The sequence below is a fragment of the Hevea brasiliensis genome, chromosome 4, assembly GCF_030052815.1.
Source record: "Hevea brasiliensis isolate MT/VB/25A 57/8 chromosome 4, ASM3005281v1, whole genome shotgun sequence".
Classification (NCBI taxonomy): domain Eukaryota; kingdom Viridiplantae; phylum Streptophyta; class Magnoliopsida; order Malpighiales; family Euphorbiaceae; genus Hevea; species Hevea brasiliensis.
Window position 1 is genome coordinate 21,242,772 of NC_079496.1, and position 19,157 is coordinate 21,261,928.

A 19,157-nucleotide genomic window follows, 5' to 3' on the forward strand; every position below is an offset into this window, starting at 1 on the left:
ATTAACTGTGTTCTTTCCTTGCCTAAACTCTTTCCTTCAAACGTTTCTCAGTTATCTTGAAAATTCTTTTTCAACTCTTTTAATTTTAGTGAATCACTAACATCATTTTGTGCATACTGTCTTTTTCATACAACGAAGTATCAATAAATGTCTCATAGGAGGATGGTAAAGGACATAAAACAATCAAAGTCTAGTTTTCACTATCAATATGATCAATATCTATGATCTTCATGCCCATGATGATTGAATTAAATTTATCTATATGTTCTTTAATGGTCATACCTTCTCTCAGTCAAAACTTGTACCATTTTTTCTTCATATAAAGGTGGTTTGTCAATGATTTGCAGAATAAAACTCTTTCAATTTCTTCCATGCTACAAATATTGTTTCTTCACAACAATCTCTTGCGTGACGTTATTAGTGACGCTCATATAAATCACAACTAAAGCTTTTTCTTTTAGATCAGCTTTATTCACCTCCGTTGTACATTTTGAAAAATTATTCTCATCTATCTTCCATAAGTCTTGCAAAATCAGCGAAGATTTTATTTCAATCTTTCACAAACTAAAACTTGATCCTCCATCAGTAATCTTAGATTGTACGCACAAGACTAGGCTCTGATACAAAATTATTATAACAACCACACGAATTTAATGTACATAATCGAAAAATACATTTTAGCTAAAAAAGAAACGAAAACACAAGATTTATGTGTTTCAATTGTAAAATCTATGTCCATGAGCAAGAAAAGAGAGAAAAAAATTCACCATAATGAAAACAATAAGCTACAACTCAAAACCAAACTTTTATTATCCGATAGGAAAAATTTACAGAAATTTAACCCGACCTATTACACTACAGGACATGAAATTGAAATTTCAATACAGGAATGTGAAGCTAGTACAAGCAAGAAGAGCTAATAAAAATGATTTAATTGTGATAGAACTTGGCACCTTGCCCTTATCCTTCCTTAGGAAAAGGCCTTGATACAAGGGTAAGTTGATGAGAACCAAAGCACCACAAAGAAGAAGTTGCAGAAACATTTCCTCATAAAGCCTAAAGTTCTCATCCATGATCACTTTCTTCACCACTCCTGCAAAGCAAAACAAGTTAAGCATTGCAAGCGTAGCTAAGATGGTGAACATTGGAGAGGAAGCTCCAAAGTCCATTATCTCTTTCTCATAACGTTGAGATACATCTTCATCAGCTACTTTGGCAGTGATTGAAAATGTAACATTAGTAAATTTTAATGTCTTTAAAATGGTATCAATTAATGCAAAAAGGTAGGAGGTTGTTCTTTTGTATAGCCATATTCGTTGTTCATTCCACCACCCAAGGATTGTGCCGCCAGAACACAAGAATTCAACAAGGCAATAAATGTACTTTGCAGATATCACATAGGCAAATGACCAAAACCATGGATCTGAGACCTGAAATAATCAAACACAGTGTAGTAGTAACAAGTAAACAGAGAACAAAATCTTTGTCACAAAGAAGGAGGGGAAGAAGGTGTACCTGTGGATACAAGGATATGCCTTTCAGGAGATAAAGCGAAGGAATGATGGAGTAGTACAGGGTTGCCAAGCAGTTTACAGACCAGATATTATAGCAGATATATCCCAGTTGTAGCCCAAGGCTAATCTTTGCATGCGCATACCATGCAGGGCTATACTTAGAGAGTAAAATCTGGAGATGACCTTCAGACCATCTCTTTTGCTGCACTAGTGTCTGAGACAAGGTGATTGGTGCAACACCTAAGAATGCCTTCCTTTCAGGGTTGAGGTAAACTGATTTCCATCCTTTGCATTGGGTTAACAACCCTGTAATCACATCTTCCACTAGACACCCATATTTAAGTCCTATCTGCAATCAAATATCTAGTTATAATAAAATGGAGTCACAGATTTGTTTTTTCCAAGTTCAAAGGAGAAGTTAAAAATAGAGAGAGCACATACACCACCTCATTTCCCCATTCAGTGTTTTGCTCGTAAGTACAGCTTGCAAGAGGTTTTGTTTCTTCTTCTAATTCTTGCATAGTCTTTTGTATCTTATTATCATCATCTTTCTTCCATTGAAACTTGAAATCTTTAGTGAATTTCCTTCCACAAAGAACATCTCTCCTGTGAAAGCAGCCACTTCCAATGTATAAAGGACCTCCGAAACCATCAACACCATGAAATTCCACCTTCATTGACATCATTTATAAAATGCATTACCAAACAAACATGATAACTCGGTAAGAATATTGAGATAAAAGAGCCAAACACACTTACATTGGAAATCACTATAAATGAACTACCGTAGATATCATTCTTGGTCATATTTTCAAATCCCTGTGGGAATTGTACAAAAGCAATGTCATGGCCATTCTCTTTGTCCATGAAGAAACAAAGTGCATCCCATATGCAAAGTGAGTTGTTTGAGTACATATCACAGTCTAGATTCAGAATAATCTGTCCATTGCTGATGTTTGATGACACTCTGATCTGAAACAATAGACCAGAAAAGCAAGCAATGATCTACTGACCAATCTATGGCATAAGAAGCCAGGAGAATTCAAAGAATTAAGTTTTGTTTCACAGGATAAACTCACCAATGCATTCATGGCACCAGCTTTGAAATTGTGGGGATGTTGAGGTCTCTTCTCTCTAGCGAGGTATACTAAAGTAGGCAATGCACCCCCATCAATGTCTGTGGCATTTGGATCCTTTCCGTCTATTAAAATCTGGAAAACAAGATGAAAATTCATCTATCAAACAACTAGACCCCAATAATAAGAAATAAAAAATTATTACTTGCGGGATAGAGTAGATATTAGATGCTTTACTTGAAGGATGGTGTCATGATCATGCCGTGAAGAGTATGAATCCCACTGTGAAAATCCTCTATGTTTCAAGCGTGCTTCTTCAAGGATTCGACCTAATTTGGTTGCAGTTACAATTCGGTCTTCCATTTCTTGGTATAATTTCTACATCAATGATATATAGCAATGTAAAGTAGTAATGAGGCCTCAACTCACAGTGCAAAATAAGAAAAAGCTTCCAAAACATTATTATTATTATTATTATTATTATTATTATTATTATTATTATTATTATGAAAAATTACCAAAATCTATGCTTTCAAATTTTTTCCAATTATATTATAAATTAAATAAATTATCAATTAAAATTCTATATTTTTTATGTTTTCCTAATAACAATCTACTGTCAACTGGTTCGTTAATGATCTAACGGACTCACAATGCCAACCCGCAAATCACCTTGAGACTTCTTGGCTTCAGGCAGGGGGAGCCATCACTTATAGATATGAAAGTATTTTTTGGAGCTTTGATTTAAAGAATAGAAAAAGAAGGTTTTGAGTTTGGGAAAAACCGGTAGAAGCTCTCCATTTTGGGGGAGAAGATAGATATTTGTTTTTAAAATTTCTTCATTTTATTTTTTTTTAAATTAATTAAAATTAATAGGGGTTTGCCGTGGCAAGTCCATTAGATTATTAACAGACTAGTTGAGAGTAGGATATTGATGTCCCAAAATATGTCCAAGAGGTGGGTGAATTGGACTTTAAAAAACAATTTTCGGTTCTTGCTCAAAACCTTTGAAAATTGCAGCTAGGTTCAACTAAATTATCTAATGTGAAAAATGAACAATATAGCTCTATTGACAAGTTGACTCAAGGTTAAGCTGTATGCAATCAGTATACTGATATAACAGACTATATAAGCATTCAGTAAATATATCAAGAACCGAATACGCTTTTATCACAAAGAACTAGAGCAAGATACCGGATATCCTATCCGACAAAGACAGATAACCAACAGAATATATCGGATATCGCAGATTTTGCAAGAAACTATTTTTCTCGGATAGCAAAGAAGATCAACAAAGATATGATATCAATTTTCATATCAGCAAAAGTATATCATTCATAAAGCTAAATTGCAAAAATGTAAAGAGCAAGGGTTGAGAAAATGAACACTGGAATTTTTATAGTGGTTCGGCTTTAACTAGCCTACATCCACTCTCTCAAAGATCACACTTTGAGTCTTCACTCCACTATTCTTCTCTTTTCAAGGCAAGAGACAAAGCCCTTTACAAATCTTCTCAACAAAGCTTTTACAAGTAGCTTCACACTTCTACCAAGTGTTATCCCAAACACTTATCACAACCAAGCTTCAATAGGTGCTTGAATGACCTCTCACAAATGATAATAATGTGTTGAAAAACTCACTCTCACTCAATTACAACAGCCACTATAAAGAAGAGTTGAGTAAATAAGCCAATGATGAGCAATAAATCACTTTGAGCACTTTGAATGAAAGCTTTAAAGATTTTGAACAGTAGAGGGACTTTCATTGAGTGCAAAATGGCCAAAGGAAGGTGTATTTATAGCTTTGGAACGTTTTTTACCGTTGCAGAACTCATTTGAACGTTCTGAATACGAATTTCAAGAAAATAGCCGTTATTTTGTCGTTTTCTGCGATGTTGTGCAGAGTTGAAACGATTAAGCGTACTTGAGAAAATAGCAAACCAGTTAGCATACTAAAATCGGTAGCAAAACCGGTTAGCATACCAGAAAACTTTTCGCATAACTTTCAAAACTATAAAACTTTACACCAAATCATAGTCAAACACTTTTAGGCCAGTAATGATATTTAAAAAGAAAATCTTTTGAGGGATTAAAAATAAGCATCATTGACTTTTACTCCTCAATTCTTTTCACAAGAAATCCTAAGAAATAAAACTAACTTCTATACTAGATGTACCTTCAAATCTGATTTTCAATGCAGCCTTGGAAGGTAACCTTTTCTTCGTTTATCTCTTTTGCTTCGTCTTGTGTTATCCTTAGAATGTCATCTTTTCTTCATAAGGACCAATCCATTATAAAATCCTTTTGTCCTTCTTCTTTGAGATACACAACACTTAAAACAATGTTAGTTTGATTCTAGTTGAGTTTTTGTATCATCAAAATCTATGCTCCTTTGAGCTTGTGGGGTCAACAATCTCCCCCTTTTTGATGATGACAAAACTCAATTGAATCACCAAGTAAATGTCAATAAGTGTGAGTATGTGTATGAATGTGTATGTGAGAATAACTCCCCCTATGTATGTGCTTATATCAACAATTAATCACAAATAACTCCCCCTTAATAATTTCAATAAAACATCCATAAGCATTTTCTTAAGGAGTCAAGTGTGACTAAAGATACTAACTAAATATGCACAATATACACACTAATCACAAATTGTATATATCATTCACAAGTGATATCAACAATATGCACACCATAAAATTATATCAACAATATGCTATTCACAAACTATATCATGCACCATTAATCACAAACTATATCAAGTATCAAGATTACCATTCATTACTTTTCTCCCCCTTTTTGTCAGCATCAAAAGAATATGGGAGAAATCATGCATGTGTGAATAAGTCAAAATTCAGTTTAAGTGCAGTGAATAAACAGTCAAAATAGTAACTGATATAGCAAACTAATTAAAAGTTCAGAAAAACCAAAAGTAGCAGACTAAGTAGCAAACTAACAGACAGACTGTTAGACAAAATTCAATTAAAATTCAGTTCATCCTTTCAGCCTAGAACTTCTTCTGATTGGTTTTGGAGCACCCATTTTCAACTTTTTGGGCTTGATAGGTTTGTCACTCAAAGTTTGAAGAATTGCAGCAGCCAATTCAGTTCCGGGTGTCAAAGGAACAATAGGCCCAGCTGCTAACTCAGTAGAGTACTGCACTCACCGCAGACTTTTTGCCGCTTTTAGTCTTTTTGCGATGGGTTTACCGCTTTCCTCTTCTGCTTATGCGTCTTTGTTCTTGTTGAGCTGTTTTGCCCTTTCCTTTTGCAGGAGCAGCAGGAGCAGGTGTCTCTGGTTCTGCTTCAGACTCTGAGTCACTCTTATCTTTTCCACTTCCCTCTGTGCTACCTCCAGTACCATTCTCATCATCAGATTCATCTTCATCTTTTTCTGCTTCAGCTTCTTCCTCTTCCTCCTTTTCTTCCTCTTTCTCTTCTTCTTCATCTGTTTCTTTCTCTTCTTCTTCTGTTTCTTCTTCCTCTTCTGTTTCTTCTTCTTCCTCTTTTTCTTTCTCTTTCTCCTTTTCTTTCACTTTCTCGGCTAGAGGAACAGATCCAGTAGCAACCTTACTGGTTTCTCCAGCCTCAGTGGTTGAGATACCCAAATGGACTTTGATTTTAAACAACTCTTCAACATTCTTGTACATCAACATCAAAGATCCATCAACCTTAGAGTCTAGAGCATTCATGAGAATAGTTTGAAAACTTCTAAACTTTTGTAGCTCTCCAAGTTCCATCTCAACAAATTCTCTCAAATTGTTTACTTCCTCCAAAATACCTTCAACATTTAAAGTGCCACTTGCACTATCTTTGGAGCTAGCACCTTGCTCAAATCTAAGCTTTCTACCATCATCATCTTTTTGCAAGCTAGTGATTGGAATCATATTGGTTCTAAGTTTCTCAGATTCCAAAGGTATCCCAAAGTCTCTAAATAGACCATTTAGAAGATGAGCATAGGGTAGCTTATAGGGTGGCTTCCATTTCATGATTTGTTTCAGCATAAAATAGGCAAGATTAAACTCAATTTGGTTCACTATATGCCAAATTATGCAGAGGTCAAGGGTACTCAAATAATTGGGACTGCCGGTTCTAGGATTCAACACATAAATGATAAAACTATGAAGAATTTTAATGTGTTGATGAGCATGGGTAATGCTAGTCTTATCCTTAACTTCTCCTTTAAACACTTCACCTTCAAAATCCCTTTTGTTAAACCCACCAACAGCAAAAACATCTTTGTGGGAGCAGATTTTGTTTCCACTATTTGGAATTCCTAGGGCTTTAGCTAATCTAGCTACTGTCACTTCATAAATTGTCCCTTTCATTTTCACCTTAAAGGACTCATCTTTTTCAGAATCATCAACCCTCAAATTTTTAAAGAATTCTTGCACTAAGTCCACATACACTCCTTCAAAGACGTAACACAGTTTATCCCATTTTTGATACTCAAACAAAGATTGCAAAGGAACGGAAATTTCAACAAAAGCAGGCCAGTGAATATACCTTGGCTCATGAATAGCCCTCTCCATATGCACAACTGGAGCTTTTGAAATCTTTTTCTTTTTTGGTTCCCCTTTCTTGAACTGGCTCGCTTGTTCTTTTCTTGGTCTTTTCTTTTGGTTTACCAATTATCAGAGGAGCATCCTTTTGTGGAGGTGGTGACGCAGGGATACTTGCGTCAGTTGAGTTTGAGGATGAATATGTGGTGATTTTGGCTTTCCCTTTTCCTTTGTCTCGTGCCATAACCAATCTTAGAAATAAATTAGGCCGAAATGACAGAGAGAACTGAGATTGTAAAATAAGTGATGTGAGCAGCCAATATATATATATATATTTATATATATAATCAATTTAAGCATATCAACATTCATTTTTCACAACAGAGCGCAATGACAAAATAGAACAGACAGCAAAAAAAATATTAGAGTTCTTATAAATCCATAGCTGTCGAGTTAATATTATGTATCATATTTTACGAAACGTTAATGCCCAAAAATTAACAACAGAGCGCTAGAACAGAACAAACGACCGAGAGCAATAAAAAAATTATCAGCATATTACAAAAGCAGAGTAAACAGACAAGAGCAAATCAAAATATCAACCTATTACGAAGGCAGAACACACAGGCATAGACGAATATGGAACACGATTCCATTAAAGGTTTAAGCTTTATACCTGAAATATACTGAAACAGAGAGTGCGAATCGACAAAGAAAAATAACCAAAGCCAAATGATTTCTTTCGGCAGATTTAACGGAGACGAAAAACTTTGGGGATTTTCTTTCTGTAAATAATCGATTTAATCGATTCACTGTCAAAGGTTTTCGGAAGTATTTACGAACGATGAAGGGAGACGAACGCTTGAAGTGGTGCGACCGAAACGGGTTAGCAGGTGAAAAGAAAAACGAAGCCGTTCGGGTTCTGGGAAACGAGGCGACGGAAAGAAGGGTTTTGAATTTTAAAACTTGAAAGGACACAACTGTAGGTTTTGCAGGGAATAGGTAGCGTGTAGCAGAGGAGAGACGGCGAGAAGACTGATGGTTCAGAAGAAAAAATTAAATCCCGCGCAAATCAAAGTGTTAAAAAGTCCATTTTGCCCTTAAATACATAATGATGCAATACTTTAAGTAGAGGGGTATTTAAGTCATATGGGCTTTAAACATGCAGAATAGGCGCTTCGAGAAAAATAATTTTAGAGATTTAGAGCAATCGACTGACTTCCGCTTTGCCAAATAAAAGTAGGAGCGATGGTAAAGCGTTAGCAAACAAGAAAATTAGCAAACGGATTAGTATGCCACTGAGAGCAAATTCTGCAGATTACTGTTCATATCTGATATAATCCAGAATTTTTCAAATTACACCAAAAATATCAAAATGCATTTTCAACACTGCAAATCAACATATATCACTTCATTTTCATATGAAAACATGAGAATACATCAAAATTTAATCAAAAGCATCAATCATACCAAGTTCTCTTCTTATTTTGCAAAAAGTTTCCTCACTAAGTGGCTTTGTGAAAATGTCAGCAAGCTGTTTTTCCGAAGGGACAAATTCGATTTGAATATCACCATTTTGAACATGATCCCTAATGAAATGATGTCTAATTTCAATATGCTTGCTTCTAGAGTGTTGAACAGGATTTTTTGATAGGTTTATAGCACTAGTATTGTCACATCTTATGGGAATGTGATCAAATTTAATTTCAAAGTCTTCAAGCTGTTGTTTCATCCACAAAATTTGTGCAACACAACTTCCAGCTGCAATATATTCAGCTTCTGCAGTAGAAAGTGCAATGTAAGTTTGCTTTTCTTGTGCCATGAAACTAATGCATGACCTAGAAATTGACAAGTTCCGTAAGTGCTTTTTCTGTCTAATCTACTACCAAAGAAAATCTGAATCACTATAACCAATAAGATCAAATGATTCACATTTTGGATACCATAAGCCAATATTGTGAGTGCCAATGAGGTATTTAAAAATTCTCTTAACTGCTATAAGATGAGATTCTTTTGGACATGACTGAAATCTTGCACATAAACATACACTAAAATGAATATCTGGTCTAGATGCTGTTAAGTAAAGTAAAGAACCAATCATACCTCTATAAAATTTGTTATCTACCTCTTTACCTTTTTCATCTTTCTCCAATTTAATTGTTGAGCTCATGGGAGTTCCAACACTTTTCATATCCTCCATTTTGAACTTCTTTAACATATCCTTTATGTACTTGACTGATTTATAAAAATTCCATCTTTCATTTGCTTAATTTGCAATCCAAGGAAGAAAGTAAGTTCACCCATCATACTCATTTCAAATTCACTTTTCATCATGTTGAAAAATTTCTTACAAAGAGAATGGTTAGTAGCACCAAAAATAATATCATCTACATAAATTTGCACAATAAGCATGTCTTTTCCAATTTTCTTAATGAAAAGAGTAGTATCCACTTTTCCTCTTTTAAAATCATTTTGAAGCAAGAATTTACTAAGTCTCTCATACCATGCTCTAGGAGCTTGCTTTAAACCATAGAGAGCTTTAGTAAGCTTGTAAACATGATTTGGAAAGTGAGGGTCTTCAAAACCAGGAGGTTGAGCTACATAAACTTCTTCATCAATATATCCATTTAAAAATGCACTTTTAACATCCATTTGATAAAGCATGAAATTCTTAAAACATGCAAATGCACATAACATTCTAATAGCTTCAATTCTAGCAACCGGAGCAAAGGTTTCATCAAAATCAATACCTTCCTCTTGGTTGTATCCTTGAGCTACTAGTCTAGCTTTATTTCTAACTACATGTCCTTTTTCATCCATCTTATTCCTAAATACCCATTTAGTTCCAATAATGTGCTTTTTAGGTTTAGGAACAAGTGTCCAAACTTTGTTTCTTTCAAACTGATTTAATTCCTCTTGCATAGCAAAAAGCCAATTTTCATCATTTTGAGCATCATCATATGTTTTGGGTTCAAATTGAGAAACAAAAGCAACATTACCAAAGTATCTTCTAAGTTGAGCTCTTGTCATCATTCTTTGTGATGGACTATCAAGAATGTCATCTTTGGAATGATTTCTATGGTACCTCCATTCTTGTGGAATATCTTGATGTTGAGGTTCCTCAATTTGTAGTTCTTCCACATTTGGTTGGGAGTCTTCTTGAATTTCAATATTTGTGGAGCAAGGAAGTTCTTCTTCTTTGTCATTTTGATCATCCTCCACTTGTTCTTTTGATTCAAGCTCATCATTATTCGACTTCTTTGAATTTAGAATCTGCTCAAATTCATCATCACAAGAATCTTTCCTTTGCAAGGAAGTGTTAGCATCATCAAAAGTATATGCATTGATTCTTCCATGGTCAATGTTTATCTATTGAAAATCCTATATGCTTATCTATTTCTTTAATACCATAGAAATATTCCTTCACAAGATTTAGCATCAAATTTCTTGAGATTGCTGTCTTTGTTATTCAAAATGTAACATTTGCAACCAAAGACATGAAAGTATGCAATATTGGGTTTTCTTCCTTTCCAAAGTTCATAAGGAGTTTTCTTTAAAATAGCTCTAATGGAAACTCTGTTCAAAATATAGCATGCTGTATTTACACTTTCATTTAAATATTTTGGTAAACTGCTTTCATTCAAAGATTGTTCTTGCCATTTCTTGCAAAGATCTATTTTTCCTTTCAACAACTCCATTTTGTTGTGGAGTTCTAGGAGCTGAAAATGTATGATAAATACCATTTTGAGAGCAGAAATTTTCAAACAAATTATTCTCAAATTCTTTTCCATGATCACTCCTCAAAGATGTAATGCAATATCATTTTTCATTTTGAGTTCTTTTGCAAAAGGCTTCAAATATATCAAAGGTTTCATCTTTATGAGCAAGAAAGAAAGTCCATGTGAATCTTGAAAAATCATCAACAATTACAAATGCATATGCCTTGCCTCCTAGACTTCTAGGTGTGATTGGACCAAAAAGATCAAGATGCAACAATTCCAATGGTCTAGACGTAGTTACAACATTTTTTGATTTAAAAGATGATTTTGTATGCTTACCAAGTGCACAAGCTTTACATTGAAATTCTTTTTCAAATCTTAGCTTTGGAAGTCCTCTAACAAGGTTCTTTCTAGAGAGTTTAGCAAGAGTACTCATGCTAGCATGTCCTAATTTTCTATGCCATAACCATGCACTATCATCTGATGTCATAAAGCATGTTTCACAATTTTCTTCAAGACTTGTTAAATCAAGTAAGTAAATATTATCTATTCTAGCACCAGCAAACATAACATTATTTCCATGAATTTCACAATGTGTAGAAGTAAAAACCACTTTAAAACCATTATCACATAGTTGACTAACACTTAAAAGATTATACTTTAATCCTTGAACTAATGCAACATTCTCAATGCAAGGATTTTTACCAATAGTTCCACATCCAACAATTTTAGCTTTGCTTTTATCACCAAATTTCACATAACCTTCTTCTTTCAAGGTAAGAGAGGAAAACTTGCCTTTATTTCCTGTCATGTGCCTAGAGCAGCCACTATCAATGTACCAATGTTCTGCTTTCCAAAGATACTCCTTAGTGCACTGAAATCGCTTAATCGTTCTTAGGTACCCAAGCAACTTTGGGTCCTTGAATGTTAGTAACATTAGGTAGGGTTCCTTTAGGCACCCATACTTTCTTTGCCTTAAAGGTTCCTTTCCTAATAGGACAAGCATTAATCATATGACCTCTATGATTACAATAAAAGCATGTAATACTCGGTTGAGAAAATGATGTAGCTTTAACAAAAAATTGTTTGTATTTTCCATACTTCATAAATCCATCATATCCAATTCCAGATTTTTCATTTGTAAATCTTTGATTCCCAAGAAGTATATCAAGTGTTTCTTTTCCTTTTGTAAATTTAGATAAATCTCTTGTCAAAGATTCAACTTTTCTTCAAGAATTCTGTTTTTCTCAAGAAGTTGTTCACATACTTCTTTTGATCTTTGAAGCTCATCATTAACTTCCTTAAATAATTTCATTTGAGATTTATAAAATTCATTTTCCTTTGAAACCATACTCAATGAAATATTTTCTGATCTTAAAGCACACTTTTCATGAACTAAAATTTTGCATTTCTTTTGAACAGTTCTATCCTTATCATATGTCTTCACAAATGCAAGTTCTAATTCATCAACATTAGAAAGTTCAAGATTTACCTCATTTTCACTATCTTCGATGTGTGAGCTTTCACCTTTTTCTTCAATTGCCATCATACAAGTATTTGCAGCCTCTTTGTCACTTGTTTCATCATTTGATGAAGAATCACCACACTCCAAGTTCTCGCCATTGCCATTTTGCTTTTGTCCTTTCTAAACTTATTTTTCTTCTTCAATGTAGGACATTTTGGCTTAATGTGGCCTGGTTTGTTACACTCATAACAAACTATTTCACTTGAATGATTTGGAGTCTTTGGAGCATATTTCTTTGTGAACTTCTTGTATTTGCTTCCACCTTTTCTAAATGCTCTTTTGAATCTTTTGACTATCATAGCCATATCTTCATCATCATCACTTGAAGCACTTGAATCATCACTTGAATTAGCTTTAAGAGCAACATTTTTCTTTTTCTCATCTACTTTTTCGGATATGAAAGCTATCCCTTTCTTTTTCTTTTGATCACCTTCATTCTCATCTTTCTTATAAATCATCTCATGTGCAATGAGAGAACCAATCAGCTCATCATAGGTGTATTTTCTGAAATCCTTGGTGTCTTGAATAACAAGAGTTTTGCTTCCCACGTCTTTGGAAGAGACCTTAATTTTCTTTACAAGTTCTTGTTCTTCAAATCTCTTTCCAAGAGCTTTAAGTAGATTTACAAGGTCAAGAACTGGTACTCATTTCAAAGAATGGTTTCACCAGATTTCATCTGAAATAATTCATAATCTCGGATGAGGAGGTTTGCCTTTGACTCTTTTACCACATCAGTTCCTTCATATGTGACTTCTAGTTTGTCCCATATTTCTTTTGCAGTTTGACATCCTGAAACACGGTTATACTCATTAATATCAAGAGCACAATGAAGAATATTAATAGCCTTAGCATTTGTAGAAATTTTCTTCCAATCATTATCATCAAATTCAACTTCAGCTTTAGGAATTTGTACAGTTCCTTCACTGGTTTTATAAGGAATATAAGGACCATCTTTAACTATTCTCCAAGCATCAATGTCAACAGATTGTATGAAGTTTCTCATTCTAGTTTTCCAAAAGGAGTAATTTGTGCCATTAAAAAGTGGTGGTCTAGTGATGGAATAACCTTCAGCTAAAGGTGTATATACAGTAATTTCTAGATGAACTAGCCATGTGTGTGGATCACTCTACCGGGTTTAATCCTCTAGCAAGAGAGACAAGCTCTGATCCCAAATTGATGTCCCAACATATGTCCAAGAGGGGGGTGAATTGGACTTTAAAAACAATTTTCTTGCTCAAAACCTTTGAAAATTGCACTAGGTTCAACTAAATTATCTAATGTGAAAATGAACAATATAGCTCTATTGACAAGTTGACTCAAGGTTAAGTCAGTATGCAATCAAGATAATCGATATAATGCACTATATAAGCATTCAAGAAATATATCAAGAACCGAATACGCTTTTATCACAAAGAACTAGAGCAAGATACCGATATCCTATCCGACAAAGACAACAGATAACCAACAGAATATATCGATATCGCAGATTTTGCAAGAAACTATTTTTCTCGGATAGCAAGAAGATCAACAAAGATATGATATCAATTTTCATATCAAGAAAAGTATATCATTCATAAAGCTAAATTGCAAAAATGTAAAGAGCAAGGGTTGAGAAAATGAACATCGAATTTTTATAGTGGTTCGGCTTTAAATAGCCTACATCCACTCTCTCAAAGATCACACTTTGAGTCTTCACTCCACTATTCTTCTCTTTTAAAGGCAAGAGACAAAGCCCTTTACAAATCTTCTCAACAAATCTTTTACAAGTAGCTTCACACTTCTACCAAGTGTTATCCCAAACACTTATCACAACCAAGCTTCAATAGGTGCTTGAATGACCTCTCACAAATGATAATAATGTGTTGAAAAACTCACTCTCACTCAATTACAACAAAGAACTATAAAGAAGAGTTGAGTAAATAAGCCAATGATGAGCAATAAATCACTTTGAGCACTTTGAATGAAAGCTTTAAAGATTTTGAACAAGAGAGGGACTTTCATTGAGTGCAAAATGGCCACAGGAAGGTGTAATTATAGCTTTGGAACGTTTTTACCGTTGCAGAACTCATTTGAACGTTACGAATCGAATTTCAAGAAAATAGCCGTTATTTTGTCGTTTCTGCGATGTTGTGCAGAGTTGAAACAGTTAGCGATTTGAGAAAATAACAAACCGCTTAGCATACTAAAATCAAGCAAACCGCTTAGCATACCAGAAAACTTTTCTCGCATAACTTTCAAAACTATAAAACTTTACACCAAATCATAGTCAAACACTTTTTAGGCCAGTAATGATATTTAAAAAGAAAATCTTTTGAGGGATTAAAAATAAGCATCATTGACTTTTACTCCTCAATTCTTTTCACAAGAAATCCTAAGAAATAAACTAACTTCTATACTAGATGTACCTTCAAATCTGATTTTCAATGCAGCCTTGGAAGGTAACATTTTCTTCTTTTATCTCTTTTGCTTCGTCTTGTGTTATCCTTAGAATGTCATCTTTTCTTCATAAGGACCAATCCATTATAAAATCCTTTTGTCCTTCTTCTTTGAGATACACAACACTTAAAACAATGTTAGTTTGATTCTAGTTGAGTTTTGGTATCATCAAAATCTATGCTCCTTTGAGCTTGTGGGGTCAACAGATATAATTAGGAAAACATAAAAATTATAGAGTTTAATTAGTAATTTATTAATTTATAATATAATTATAAAAAGAAAATTAACAGTGCAGTTTTTTTTTATATATAATTTACCTCTCCCACCTTTTTCTTTGATTATTTACAAAAAAAGGAATTTAAAATAATTCTCACATGTATAATTTTTTTTTAAAAATGAATTATTTTTTTAATTAAAAGAATTAATTTTTTTTCATTTAGAATATGAGAATCAACAAAAAAATTTAATTAAATTAAATTTTTATAAAATTATATTTTCAAAGAAAAATGGACGATAAAAATGGACTTGAAGAAAATTTTTTATTATTGAATATATCAAAAATAACTTTTACAAGACCATCAAATCTCACATTTTAATATAATATATAATTAGTGCCCGGTCAAAATTATTTTTTTTTAATAAAAATATTATTTTAATATTATTAAAAAAATAATATTGAAAAAAAATAATTTAAAAAAAATTATTATTTTAATATTTTTATAATTAAAATTTATTAAATTTAATTTTAATTTTTTTTAATATTTTTAATTAATATATTAAAAAAATTCTCAATAGCAATCTTTAGATTATGTTTAATAAGTTGTAAAAGTAATCAAGTTTTGCATTGATGAATTTCAATAAAAAAAAAATTTTAGTGCATTATATTATAATCTTCTAAAAATAGTGTTAGTTTATTTCTCACTGCATTTGTGCACCAATTCTCGCACTTCTGCACTTTTGTCCTATTTAAATTGAAGTAGATTTCTAAAAAAAAATTTTAATAAAATTAAAAAAATAGAATTTCGTGATTAATTAAGTATTTTACTTGTTTAAAATTTAATTAATTACGATTGTAAATATAGTTTTAATTTTTTTATTATTTTTCTGTATAATAAAAGTTAATGAAAAAACAATAATTTTTTATGACCAAAATCATATAACTTTTCTAAAATTGAAATTGAATAATTATTTTAAAAAATATTTATTTACAATAATAAAAAAATCATATTATTATTATAAAATAAATGAATGGTTAAATTATTATATAAATAATTAATTATTAATAATTAATAATTAATAATTAATAAAATAGTTATTAATTGTTAAAAGCAATTAATATTGCTGAAGAACTCCAAAAGAGGCAAAGTGATCTTTATGCTTCTCTCGATTCTCTCTCTTGCCTTCACATATACACTAATATTTCTCTCTTGTTCACACAACACGACACAACTTCTACGCCTACGATTGTCAGCAGCCCAACACAACTAATACTTGCACCACAAACTTTGTCGGCTCGAATTCTTTTGTTAATAAAAAAATAATAATAATAATCGTATCTTATTTGGATTTAGTATAATTGTGTCGGCCTTAAGACACCACCTGTTTAGATATTATTAAACAGGATGGACCCCAATACGAGAAACTTTATCTCTTTGAGCAAAGGATTCAGAATTAACTATTACCTTAATAACTGTAGTCTCACCATAATGATTTGGATTAGATCCTGAAGCAAAATAAGCTGCAGGTGACCTCGGTTCCACTTTGAATTTTTTGCAATATGGTATCCAATATCTTGCAAAATTAGATGCCTCCAGCAGAGCATAAAACGTAAGGTTTGATCCACCGTCATCAGAAAGATACACACTCAACTTTTTTGCTGGATAATCATAAGCCATAACAGAAAAGACAGTGTTGATCACCATTATTGGTGGCTCTACGGTGGAATCCGCCGTGCAAACAAATATATCAATCCCAGGCAAGTCCTCCTCTGCGTATCTTTTTGAACAAGAAATAGCATGATTGTCTGTAACATACTTAGCTTAAACTTGAATACCATGAAGAGAAGTATTAATAGCTAGGGCATGTACCTGTGATAGAGCCTGTCCTTGAAGGTGCACCTATAGACTTGGTTCCACCTTAAAGCTTGAGTGAGGACCCAGTAAAGACCGAACCATAACTCAGCCCCAAGCAATCCAATCCACACCCATCTCCCATCTTCTCCTTCTCTTGGTATGTTACCAAATCTATAAGCCCATATGAAACATACACCCATAAAAAGAGTCCCTGCAAAGAGCCTGTGCAGGACCCTTCCCCTGGCTTTCTTTGTCTCAAACAAAGGCATAGACTTCTCACTTTCCATCTCTCTTTCTCTCAATATAGAGAAGCCAAAGCAACAATCTGTCCATATATAATGGACGCAACACAATCCTTTTCATTTTGGTCTTTATTTGTGGCCAATAAAATTTTAAAAATAAAAGAATTATTGTATTATACAAGATAAAACATGACTTCATCATTTGTAAAAACAAAAAAGTGGTATCAATAAATCCTTCTAAGAGTGTATTATATTTTTCATTAAATACTTAATAGATGTCAATATTACAGCGCCACAATGAATTGATAAAAAGAAATGGTGGTAGAAATATCAGGCATTGCAATGAATGTTGCGTGTTTAATTTACAGTGTAACACCTCTAAATTTTTTAAAAATATTTATTTTATGTGTAAATATTAATATTTTATTTTATTAAAATTTTAAAAATTTATTTAAAATTTTTTAAATTTTAAAGATCAAATTTAATTTTTCAAAGTTAATAAATTTTGTTAATTTTTAAAAATTAATTTAAAAATTGCTTAATAAAATTAAAAATATGTTTGAACTCTAAAAATTTTTCTGAGTTTTTTAAAAATTTTTTCGAATTTTTGAGCTTCATTTTTAGTCCCAGGGCAAAGTAAAAATTTAATTTCGGGTATCCTGAATCGAACCGATCGAATCGAATTGGTCTCTTTTCTTCTTTTTCTCCCTCTCCCTTCTCTTCCCCAATGCCACCATCTCCCTCCCGTTTCTCTCTCCTCCCTCTTCCTTCATGCCGGCTACTGCTTCCCCTCCCCACTTCGTCGGCGACCTTCCCCGCCCCTTCCCTGCCGCCTGTTGGCCTCCAAGTCACCGAAAAATTAGCCCAAAGTCCCCTTCACACACACGCTGCAACACCCCTTTTCTGGCTGATCCGGCTACCAATTGAACTGGGTCTTGTCCCAAACACCTTCTACTCATTGAGAAATTTCTATAGACACCAAGATAACTCATTTTCATGGAGTATTTTATCCAATTTTTGCTCAAGAAGTTTTAGTCTATTTTGACTTTTGGACTAAATTTCTACCAAACCAAAAACCCCACAGGAAATTCGAGAGTAGCGGTGTGCTCTACACGATGAGAGCTTTGTGAGAATATAAATTTCAAAATTTTTTGATACCAAAATTTCGATGGGTCTCGCGAACTTCGCGATATTTTTCCGAGCTTCATTTGAGCTTAACTAATTTCGTAAATATTTTTTTTCTAACTCCTGGTATTGTAAGATTCGCGTAGGTGCCCTCGTTTCGTAAAAATTCGACAATTACTCGGGTCTATAAATTTCGAGCCGAACAAACAGACATCTAGAAAAACTTCAGAATCGGGTAGAGGTTATAGGCTACTCCACTATTTTCAGATGCTCCAAACACGCTCCAAACGCTAGAACTGGCATAGGTAAACTCAAAACTTAAGCTTTCTTAATAATCGAGTGCCTAATTTGGATTAAAAATCTATAAAATATTCATGGTAAGTTAGAAAATTATAATTTCTTTTGCATTAACTTAGTAATATTGATAAGAACCGCGGGGAATAACTTTAGAATTTTTAAAGCTTGTTTAAGTGTTTTTTGCTAAAAAGTTTTTTTCAGGGACTAAATTGTAATTTTTCTCAAATTGTGAGTTTTGATTGATTTGAAGGGCTCAGGAGGGGCCATATGTTATTGATGTGTTGTGATTGTGGGAAATTGAGAATTTGAAGCATTATTTGAATCTTTTTGCAGGATGGGTAGATTATAAATATAGAGGAAACTGTGTCAGATTTTCTACAAAACCTTAGGACTGTCTTTTGATTCTCTACAGTCTTGTTTCAAGTTGTTTATTTATAAATTTTGGTATATTGTTTATGTGAGTCGGAATAGCCTTCTTCCTCCGCCCAACCGCCTCAGTAACCTTTAAAGTGTTATTAGTAGATATTTATTTTATGTATAATTTCAATATTATTATACTTATGGCATGCTCATGCATCACTTATATATATATATATATATATATATATATATATATATATATATATATATATATATATATATATGTA

At 33.0% G+C, this 19,157-nt stretch overlaps 1 protein-coding gene across 1 annotated transcript; it reads right to left on the minus strand.

The window, feature by feature from the left end:
• Window positions 1-786: 786 nt before the first annotated feature.
• On the minus strand, window positions 787-17,161 carry LOC110645755 (cellulose synthase-like protein E1). Its single transcript, XM_021798996.2, has 8 exons — window positions 16,862-17,161; window positions 16,457-16,769; window positions 2,828-2,968; window positions 2,594-2,725; window positions 2,274-2,486; window positions 1,961-2,185; window positions 1,516-1,863; window positions 787-1,430 (listed from the first exon to the last, which is right to left on the minus strand). Exons 1-8 carry the CDS (start codon window positions 17,131-17,133, stop codon window positions 879-881), a joined length of 2,196 nt encoding a protein of 731 aa, XP_021654688.2. The 5' UTR covers window positions 17,134-17,161; the 3' UTR covers window positions 787-878.
• Between the last annotated feature and the right edge of the window lie 1,996 nt (window positions 17,162-19,157).

Excerpts from the sequence above, each read along its gene's own strand:
- LOC110645755 (XM_021798996.2), bottom strand. The coding sequence starts at position 17,133 with ATGGAAAGTGAGAAGTCTATGCCTTTGTTTGAGACAAAGAAAGCCAGG. Across the intron at positions 2,969-16,456 it reads GTGAGACTACAGTTATTAAG|AAATTATACCAAGAAATGGA; the intron begins GTAATAGTTAAT and ends TCATTGATGTAG. Across the intron at positions 1,431-1,515 it reads GCATATCCTTGTATCCACAG|GTCTCAGATCCATGGTTTTG; the intron begins GTACACCTTCTT and ends TGATTATTTCAG.